Here is an 11,212-nt window from a genome sequence, read left to right as displayed (position 1 = left end):
ATCAGCATAACCTCACAAAATTCAAATTAACTGTCTTATTTCTTAAAGTCTAAATCCTGTTTTTTCCTACATTAGAACATGGAAAACATGGGAGGACTGTGTTTTTTCTCATTAAATGGGAAGAGTCAAATTGAATTATCAAGTCCACTGGGGCAAAGCCCCAAAGAAATTTACCTCGTTTCTCTTTTGATGGCTCATCTACAGACCAAGAACTTTTCTTAGCCACCTCTACCAAGTTTCTACGCCCAGCCGGTCCTTCAAATTAGTTGCCAGAAGAAAAAACATGAAGCGTATTAAATATCTGACTAAAATTGTGAAATGAGCATTTGACAGTTTTCTTGTTTTCATTGAAATGCCAAATCAAAGATAAAAATAATGAGTTTACTCATCCCGCCATAGAAACCAATCAATATTCACTTAAGAAAACCTCACCTCAAAACTTTGGACATCCGTCGGGCGAAGCCTGGGGGAACTCAAGGAATTGAATAGGCCTATTACGTTTCTAGATACATTAACCATCTTTGTAGTTAATTTTGGCTATATTGGTTTAGTATTTTAATCGTGACAGCCACCCAGACAGACAGACACCACCTTAATTTTACAATAGTATAGAAGTTCGATTTAGTCTTCTTCAGTAAGACATACTTGACAAACTACGAGTTGATAATTTAAAAGGTTTCAGTTGGGAATATTAAACAAAGCTTAAAACATTTATTTATCATCACATTGAAGGAACATATTTATCATCACATTGAAGGAACATAGAAGACAGCTAGATATCAGGAGCGAACCAGCCATGGAGACACTTCGGCACACTTGAGGGAGTCTGGAACACAGTCCTGCCAAGCTCCTGCCAGGATCCTGCGTCCAGGACCAGGAGACCCACTTGGCGTTCCAACCCTCGGCCCCAGACTAGAGCAGACAACACCACACCGTCGTCCTCTGTCTGTACAGCAAAAGAAACAGAGGGTAAAACAAGATATCCTTGTACATCATTACCGCTTGAGATGGCAACGTAACTGGGCGTATTTAACCCAAACATGACTTATGGATGAAGTGAGAAACCATTGTAGCTTTGATACTGAGACCATTCGTTTGATTTGAACCAACAAAAACTACTGAGGGGCCTGAAGTGGAAAACTGACCTCCTATCCTTAAAGGGTGCTAAATAGGGCGGCAGAATTTGAGTGACTTAGCCACTTGAGATTGTCTATAGGCCTCTATATCCCTGCAAATGGGTGCTTTCTCATTTTTTTTATTATAAAAAGTTTTATGTTACATTACTGTTGTACATTTTAACGTCCAAGAACGTGATGGCAGACTAATAGCACAGACACATGAAATATATAGAGGATAGAAATATATAAATTATATTTTAAATCTATTTAGCTTGGTTATAACAATATACACTTATAACCATAATATTGAGAACCTTTTAGCACTACGTTACACAATACCTAACTAAAAGGCTAGATGGGGTAAGTTCATAACATAATGAGGTTTGACGTATCAATTACTGTATTAGCAACTTTTTAAAATTTGTCAAACATTGTACTTTAGTCTCCCTCCACAAGGGGTTCTACTGACAAAGGCTATTCAATTTTAGGCCATGCTATTTGCGATAAAGACTATGATGGACTTTGATTTAAAGTTGACCAATATCGTAGAAATCAGCCATCCTACCAGATCCGCTTTCAAGCGTTTTTATTTAAAAGATAGGGCATATTGAGCAGTGCATTACTCTACCTGATATATTTGGTGTATCCAATATTTATGTAGGCTAATATAGACCTTAATCAAGACATATAACAGCTTTCTTTCCGAAGATTTTAACTCTTCTGATAGAAAAACTTCATTATTGCACATATACTAAATTGCAACTGTTATCTCCATTTTATCCAATAATTTAATGTTTCTAATGCATATTAATGAAATTGTGATACAATTCTTCCTTTTAGTGAGAAGTATGAAACTTTTGGAGATAAGTGTTAACAAAATCTTAGATTTCTCACTATTTCTATTTTATGTTTACATTCACCCGAATATATGATACTAAATGTAATAGTGCTTTAAAGTCAATGTATAGCGTAAACACACGTCAAAAAGTTTAATCTGTTTTTAACCTTTCCCAAAAAACCTTCCGTGATATCAAAAGCAAAATGTGCAAATGTGTTCATTACACTAAGTAGAAGCGCCTACGGAAGGATTTACCCACTCATTTGAAGGATCCATCACACTTACGTTGAAAACAGGGTGAATAAATGAAGCTCGTTCTAGAGGAATAAACTGTTGCAAACATTAAGCCTGGCAATATTGATAACTCATTCAAGGAACAAACTCTTATTTTATTCCTAATTAAACTTGGTGTTCGATTGACAAAGTTTGTTTTATAAATTTAAATAATGTAGTCAGTCAGGTGATTTTTTTAGAAAACTGGACACGTACACTAGTTGAAAGTTTTGTTAGTATATAGAATATGTAGATATATAGTATGTGTTATGGGACCTGTCACCTAGATCACCGTATAATTTGGACTAACCAGGGTCTTAAGCCATTGGGCAAGCCCCAAGTGGTCGGATATTCAGGAGACAGCTTCCGTCTTACAGACTATAATATGTTGGACACTTACCTGAGGGTCTGGCGAAGGAACGAACACCGGCTCACTAGGAAATACTCGGGGTTCACTCCAGGTTTTAGTGGTCCGAGAGTACGTGTCAACCTTAATGAGCTGAAATTAATTCACATGTTCAATTAATCTTACGAAAACCACAGAACATGTTTGATATTGAGTACATTGACGTTACTGTACTTTCATAATGGACATTTCTACTAATTGTCAATTTTAATGAGTAAAACCTTCTAAAATGTTACTTCCCATTCATTTACAATAATAGTAAAACAGATTCCATATTTTCAGGATAGGAAAATTGCCTAGAATTTATTATTTAAAATATCTTTCTACTCGATTGTAATTTATTGTGATACTATTACAAATTAAATCTCCCCATTTTAATTGATTCTTACTCTTCTCCCCTACCCATAAGCTTTTTAAACAATGTGGCTTGAACCCTATGAACGAATGTGTATAACTCATAGATCTTGATATTTCCTAACACAAAGGAAGGTAATTGATCTGGTAGGTTAGTGGCTAGGAGAAAACCTGGAATAAGTATGTTAAGACTTTGAAGAAAGAAATCATGTTTAAGAAAGTAATTATCACCTTATAAGTGCTGAGACTATGATAGGTGGTGAGGTCCTGAAGTTTTAATAATCAGTTTCACTTTAAGTAGATGAGTTCCTGCAGATTGTCTAAAATTAAAACTAACCTACACTTAAAAGCCCTTAACCATTAATACATTAAAATTCCTCTACTATAGTCCGTTAACAGTATTTAGGAGATTTGAGGGGAAAGTTCCTTCACCACTTGTTTCTGCTTAATTGTTGTTGCAGCTGATTAATTGACGTGTTGAAAAAATCTCAGCTGTTGAGCTATGTTTTAATTACAGGATTAAGACGTGGAGGGGATAGATTTCTTCCCCTAAAATCGCCTAAATTTTGTGAATGGTGTATAGCTCAGAAGATACCTCTTCCAATGGTGTTCTATGAAGGTTAAAACTTCTGTTATCAAAACTTCAAGCACCTTACCGTGCCAGGATTGTCAGCGTCAACATCACTGGAGATAGCATAGAAGTAGCGGTAGGAGCGGCCGAGATAGCGACTGTAGTTGATCCTCGGTGTCTCACAGCCTAGGTTACATAACAGCTCTGGTTTGACTGTTATTTTACCATTCTTCCACCAGGCCGTTGCTACTGAGCCAGTCAACATGACTAGGTTGGTGTTTTCGTCTGCCACTGGAGGAGCTAGAGGCAGTACGAATCGCAAAGGTCGCCCTCGAAACATACGAGCGTAGTCTGGGTTCTTACTCATGTCCTGGAATAATACTGTGATGTCATACACATTTGATCATAAGTAATCCTGATTGTTTCGTTTTATATGGACACGGTTGTTGTAAATACGTGAATAGTTATAAGAAACGAAAAATCTTAGAATATGTATCCAACCTATCTTCAGGTCTGTAGTTTTAATGGCTAGAAGCTGCACCCAGCTACAAGCTACTGGCTAGAAGCTGCTGGTTGCTTGTTAGCTTGGGGGTTGGAATTTAATGTGTGACTTTGGTTGAAAAGCCAACTGACAGTAACAACCCCACATATATGTCTCAATCCAATCAATAGACTTCTTGTATCTAATCATATAATTTTCTTGTTAAAACAAGTTAACAAAGTATTACCGATGTCTATGGTGTGTTTTTAATTTATTGAAAGAGTAATTTTATCTTCACGTGTGTTCTGGTCATCAGAGTATTATTCAGACAAAGTAAAAAATTGTATTTCGTTACAGGCCCTGCCTTTTACTTTTGTACCAATTTTTATTTTTTATCTACTCTTTTGTACCAATTGTATAAATACATATAATAGAAGTTAAGAGCGATTTGATTTTTTTTACAAGAGCAATTATTATTCTACAACTGGACCAAAGTGCATTACCTTAAGCGCGTCGTAGTACATGCAGTCCAACATGGAGGGGTCGCTGTAACAGCAAATGTCCAACACAAGGTGGTTCTCACTTTCGAACTGGTTTACGATGTGGAGATAAAAGAACGCTTCTGCGTAGTAGGTCTTGAAGACCTTTCCTGAGTCCTTTTTCACGACGTGGATTAGAGTCTAAAAAACACCTCATATAAATTGTTCTGTTTTTTGCAAAAAAAATACCAATGAATTTAGAATAACTAACTTTTAAGCAGTCCAAATGTAGTACGTAACATATTATGTTAAGTGTTTACTGATTCCTATAGTTTTCACTAATGGCACTCCAAAGATGACAGTTTGCATTCAGTAGTTTTTTCTGTTCTTAACAAGTCAGTTAATATATTAAATTATATAAAACTTTGAGAAGATATCGATAGAACTGTTTAAGAGTTCTTCACCACACTTTATGTGTAATGAATAGGTCTCTTATACAATATCTGACAGCTTTGGCACAAAATATTTTAAAGAGGTTCGCCACCATGCACTTTACTAAACTGTACCTATAAACTTTGAACCTTATATCTCACCGGTTTATCAGGGTAAAACCTGAAGCTTGAGCACATTGGTTGGCCCAGTAGTTGACTCTTGACCATATTGGGGACAGAGATGGTGAGAGGCTGCTCTACGATGACGTAGAAGTTGTCAGTCAGACCGAAGGTGTGCATGTAGGAGGGGTGTAGAGGCCATCGAGCTTTGACACTGGCCACCACCTCGGCTGCTTCGAACATCTCCTTGCCGCGCCTCTCTTTGGGTTCCTCACCTTGTGGAATCATAATTATTCAGTGTTGTTTGGCAGCCTGATTATGATGATGGTATATACAAGTCTATAGAAGTCTATAGCATAGACATAGAATATAGACCAACAGCAGTGCTGCTGTTAGCATAAGTTCTGGCTTCTACTGCTAGGAGTTCCGTGTAGTTACGGTGCACGCCAGAACATATGCCACACCACTTAGTGTGACTAAAGGGCGAGTCTCAATAAAGAGGCAAATAGTTAAGTTTGAAACACTTGAAAATTGGATAACTTGGCTTAAACGAGAAAATATCTCAAGGTAGATTATTTTTAGGTTAAATAATTATTGAAACCTCGTTTGCCCAATAGGGACGTGACAAAAATATGTTCAATGCGTAAAGACTTAAAAATAATTTGTTACACTTAAGCATTTTGGGGGATTTCTTTGGTTCGCTCTCTAGCTATGACAGTATGGACTACCTGTCTTCGTCGTAATTTTAAATGAATTACTAGTACATTTTTGAAAAGAAATAAAACATTTACATGTTTTTGTTATACAATTTGGTACAGGTTCATTCGTAATTATTGAAATCATGCAATCAGAAATTTATATTGATAAACTAAGGAATGTAGAATAATGTTTCACCGACTTCTATTTTAATTTGGAGGTATAGGTCTTGTACTGTGTCAGTTTATGTGTATTACCCACCTGGATGGGGGAACTTGACGATGGAGTAGTGAGGGACGGAATTGCGTAAACTCATGGCTTGATTGAAGACAGTTCCGTCGGGCATCACGTGTGGATGAGATGTGTGGTTGACCACGGCTACGTGTTTGGATAGGTTTACCTGGACAAACGTGCGAATGTACATTAAATGCTGGCAATCTCTAAATCATTTTTAAACCTAAAAAATAAATTTTATGCCCATCAATGTAAGAGAGTTGCAGTAGTGGAGAACTGCCGGTTTTACCTCACTTTAGACACGTTTTTCCCATGTTATTCTTATGGGGATTATTTTTGGCCACCAAATCTAAAATCCTGATCTTTGCCTGCAAATCCCTATAAAAATTGTCAAACCTTATTTCTTAGTTATTCCCCATAAATATATTCGATATTAAGCAAAAATAAAAAAAAAATCATTTATTGACCCATGTATGTGTATATGTATAGTAGTATAGGTTGTCGCGGCCGTTTTTTGTGGTTCGAGGTTTTTGGGCCAACCCCCCCCCTCACCCCCTCACCACTCCCCTCTGCCCCATGCACAATTGCTAGTACATCTACCATTCCCCTTTCCAGTTGATATATTATATTTCTATTTCAAAATCATGTATGTGCGAACTCGGCTCATGGCGTGGGCGCGCTCCTGACTCATGGTTGTTTCTTGCCTCTAGTGGTGACGTGGTGAAAATGTCACTCACTTGGGCTTGCTCCTTGCTAGTCTTGGATCTGTTGAAGTAATTTTTACAAATTTTTAATTTCTAGCTGAAAATTGATAAAATTTCCAAAATTTTGAAATTTTCAAAAAGTCTATAAATAGAAGTGGCACAAATTTTTTTTTGTTATATATAAAAATGAGGCCCACCTGTCAACACTGCTCCGTGTCGCTCTCTACCAAAAGTAATATGATTCGTCACTACAAGGCAATTCATCAAATGAATGTGTGCAAAGTTTGTGATTTAATCTGTGAAAATAACATGACTCTAAAATCGCATATATTACAAAGTCACAAGACTTGTAATTTTTGTAAGAAAAATGTTGTTGGACATTTTAAAAGACATGTTAATTCTTGCATGAAATGTCCATACACAATGATTAAATTTGTGGGTGAATCGATTAGAGCTGAACTTGAAAATAATCTCAAGTCTTGTCCTCTACCGATAAAATGGACTTTAGTTAGGAGAATCAAATTTATAAAATATTCAATGGATCAAAATGGTAAATTAGTTAATGAAAAAGAATGTATAGCAGATTTTCGAAGTCTTACTACCTTAACTATTGAGAAGAGAGATTTAAAGCCTCAAATTGAAAATGCACTTTCAAAGATTGATGCTTCCATACACAAATATCAAGCCCAAGGCAGTGGATGGATATATGACCATACTAAATATTGGCAGTTGCATGTTTACAAGTATAAACCCCTAACTCCAAAGTCATATATCCCCACACCAAAAAGTATTCAATCAAAACATGCTGTTTTAAATATAAAGAATTCTGACAATAGATGCTTTCTTTGGTCGATTTTAGCAGCTTTACATCCAAGGTATGCAAACAATGCTGAAAGGGTTTCTAATTATGTACCCTATGAAAGTCAGTTGAATATGACAAACATAAAGTATCCTGTGAAAATATCTGATATAGATAAATTTGAAACACAGAATGATATAAGTATTAATGTATTTGGGGTTGAATATGATAAATTTATATATCCATTAAGAACGACTAAACTAAATAGTAATACTCACATAGATTTATTATTATTACAAGAAGGTCGTAAATCACATTATTGTTTAATTCGTGATTTTGATAGGTTAATGTTCCACTCTACAAAACATGGCCATAAGCAGCATTTTTGCAAGTTGTGTTTACAACATTTTTACACTAATGATATATTAGAACGTCATGTAACATATTGTAAAAGCTTTGATGCTCAACGAGTGGAAATGTCTAAACAAGATACATTACAATTTAAAAACTATAAATATCAACTTAAAGCCCCATATGTAATTTATGCAGATTTTGAATGCTTTATAAACTCTAATATACATATTCCATCGGGATTTGCATTTGTCGTAGTAAAAGATTCAAAAATTATTTCTGAAGAGTTGTACAGTGGCACAAATGTTATGGATGTGTTTTTTGAAAGATTATTTCAGGCTTATGATTATATTAAAAATCAAATGGCAATATATATTCCTCTTCAAATGACCCCTGAGCAAGAGGTATCTTTCCAAAACTCAACACATTGTCACATTTGTGAAAAGCCCCTATATTTTGATAGGGTGAGAGATCATTGCCATTCCTCTGGACAATACCGTGGAGCTGCCCACAATGATTGTAATTTAAACTATAAAGTAACAAAGAAAATACCAGTATTCTTCCATAACTTGAAAAATTATGATGGTCACATAATAATGCAACATTTGGGAAAGTTTAATAAACGTAAATTAAATTGTATAGCTAAAGATATGGAAAAATATATATCATTCTCTGTTGATGATTTAGTATTTTTAGATTCATACAACTTTCTGTCCCTTCCATTATATAAATTGGCTTCCAATTTGAACACATTTAGATTCATACAAAATCCACTACTACAACGTAAAGGTGTATATCCCTATGAATATATGACGGGACCAGATAAGTTCGCAGAGTCTCTACCCCCAATTGAAACATTTTACAGTTCTATAACTAAAGAACATATCTCTCCCAATGAATATGAACATGCTAAAAATGTATGGACCCATTTTAATATACATAATTTACAAGAATATCATGATTTATATCTTAAAACAGATGTATTGCTACTGGCTGATGTGTTTGAGACATTTAGAGACCTGTGTTTAAAAGATTACAAACTTGACCCTGTACATATGTATTCACTTCCTGGACTTACATGGGAGGCCTGTCTTAGAATGACAGGAATAAAATTACAATTATTCAAAGATGTTGACATGCATTTGTTCATAGAAAGTGCGATCAGAGGAGGAGTCAGTATGATTTCTACACGTTACGCTAAAGCAAATAATAGATATATGGGTGAACACTATGATCCCAATCAAGAGAGTGTCTATTTAATATATTTAGATTGTAACTCACTATACTCTACAGCAATGTGCGAGCCACTGCCTGTGGATGGATTCAGTTGGACTAATGAGATAGACTACAAAAATAATCAATATGATGAGTTTGGATACATTTTAGAAGTTGATTTAAAATATGATAAAAGCTTACATGATTTACATAATGACTATCCATTAGCACCAGAGAAAATGAATGGCAAATTAATACCTAATTTAAATGACAAAACTAAATATATTTTACATTACAAAGCATTACAAAAATATGAGGAATTGGGTTTGATTGTTACAAAATACCACAGAATTTTAAAATTTAGACAATCAAAATGGCTTGCGCCCTATATTAATTTTAATATTGAAAAACGAAAATGGGCTAAAAATGATTTCGAAAAAGACTTTTATAAATTGTTAAATAATAGTCTCTTTGGTCGAACAATCATGAATCAACGCAAGTTTCGTGATATATATCTCAAGGATGAGTCACTATTAACAAAATATGTCACTAATCCAAGGTTTGACTGTAGCAAAAAGTTTGATAACAATTTACATGCTATACATTTAAATAAATTAGTTGTAAAGTTTAATAAACCAATATATTTAGGAATGACCATTTTGGATATCAGTAAAGTAATAATGTATGATTTCCACTATAATTATATGTCAAAATTTAAGAACAAAAGATTTCTAATGACAGATACAGATTCATTAATGTATGCTATAGTTACAGAGGACTTTTACGAGGAAATAGAATGTGACTTACACTATTTTGATACCTCTGGATATAGTAAAGACCATTTCTTATACTCTGATAAAAATAAAAAAGTCACTGGAAAGTTTAAAGATGAATTAGGTGGTCATATTATGTATGAATATTGTGGTTTAAGACCAAAGTTATATTCTTACATTCCTCTAAAATGGTTATATGAAGAAGACAAGCAAGCTTTAGAGGTGAAGAAAGCTAAAGGAGCTGATGGTGCCACTGTTAAACATCTCCTCAGACATCAACATTATTTGAACTGCCTTGCAACTGGGCAAGATTACTATGAGAATGTGACAAGAATTAAATCTATAAATCATCATCTTCAAACCTTAACCATGAATAAAAAAGTACTATCCTTTGACGATGACAAGAGGTTTATTCTAGAAGATGGCATCAATACTCTTGCGTTCGGTCATTATAAAATCGATGTTCAAAATGTGTAGATGTATAATAAATGCAAATGTTAAAAAAAATCTTTCATTTATTTACCCTTACCATCCTCTTGATAGAATTGGTCAAACATAAATCTATATTTGCCATTATTCTTTGACCTTTCCTTGTCTATTACGAAAAAGCCATATTTAGTTTTATCCCAACATTGATGACAGAGATTTTTAAATTGGTCAAATGAAAAGTCATTACCAACATGATTGTGATATACATGTTTTAAATTTAAATCATCTTGTTTGAATAATATTAGGAAATTTACATTATCACGTAAATGTTTGTGTACTTTGCTGTAAGATTGACACAAGTAAAAACAGTTAATATTTTTATGTCGACCCATTGAGAAAAATTGTGTAATATTTGGACTATTTATGTCATCAAATACAACAACTGACTGTGATTTTACATCATTTGGTGTGATTTCACAGTCAGTAAACGTGTGTAATTTCACTTCATCACACAAACTAAATATTTCAATTATTTTTTTATATTTTTCTTGTTCTAACGATTTGGATATTAAATATAAGTTTGTAAATTTTAATCCTTCCTTTCTTACAATTAAGTTATAAATTACAACCGTCTTCCCACTTCCACTTGGACCGCAAATAACACATCGAATATTGGTAGGAAATAGACCCAACTTCTTTGGTATATTTTCTTTAGTATGTACTATTTTAAATTTGTGTTTTTGTTGAATAAAAGACATTTTTTATATAATAAAAATGGTAAAAAATGTTAATAAGAAAACATGTAAAAAGGGCAAAGGTTTATTCCTAAAGCCTTACAGGGGTCGAGGGTTATTGAATACTCTTATAAATAACCTTCCATTTCCACTTCACATACCAACATATCAATACTGTGGACCTGGGACAAATGTACGTGAGAATT

General features: G+C 34.2%; 1 protein-coding gene across 2 annotated transcripts in view; it reads right to left on the bottom strand.

Moving 5' to 3' along the window:
- Positions 1 to 708: 708 nt before the first annotated feature.
- Positions 709 to 11,212, bottom strand: part of LOC128990989 (carotenoid isomerooxygenase-like) — a 36,913-nt gene continuing 26,409 nt past the window's right edge. For both annotated transcript variants that reach the window (XM_054413680.1, XM_054413679.1), the window contains exons 7-12: positions 6,029 to 6,167; positions 5,114 to 5,346; positions 4,545 to 4,721; positions 3,646 to 3,930; positions 2,630 to 2,728; positions 709 to 946 (exon numbers count right to left, since the gene is read on the bottom strand). In XM_054413680.1, the coding sequence (XP_054269655.1) occupies positions 773 to 946; positions 2,630 to 2,728; positions 3,646 to 3,930; positions 4,545 to 4,721; positions 5,114 to 5,346; positions 6,029 to 6,167 (1,107 nt within the window). In that variant the 3' untranslated portion in view covers positions 709 to 772. The remainder of the gene's footprint in view (positions 947 to 2,629; positions 2,729 to 3,645; positions 3,931 to 4,544; positions 4,722 to 5,113; positions 5,347 to 6,028; positions 6,168 to 11,212) is intronic.

The sequence above is a fragment of the Macrosteles quadrilineatus genome, unplaced genomic scaffold, assembly GCF_028750875.1.
Source record: "Macrosteles quadrilineatus isolate MER2022 unplaced genomic scaffold, UCM_ALF_1.0 Scaffold_3__2_contigs__length_128488019, whole genome shotgun sequence".
Classification (NCBI taxonomy): domain Eukaryota; kingdom Metazoa; phylum Arthropoda; class Insecta; order Hemiptera; family Cicadellidae; genus Macrosteles; species Macrosteles quadrilineatus.
The sequence above is the reverse complement of the archived record's forward strand: the minus strand, read 5'-3'. Positions and strand labels throughout refer to the sequence as shown.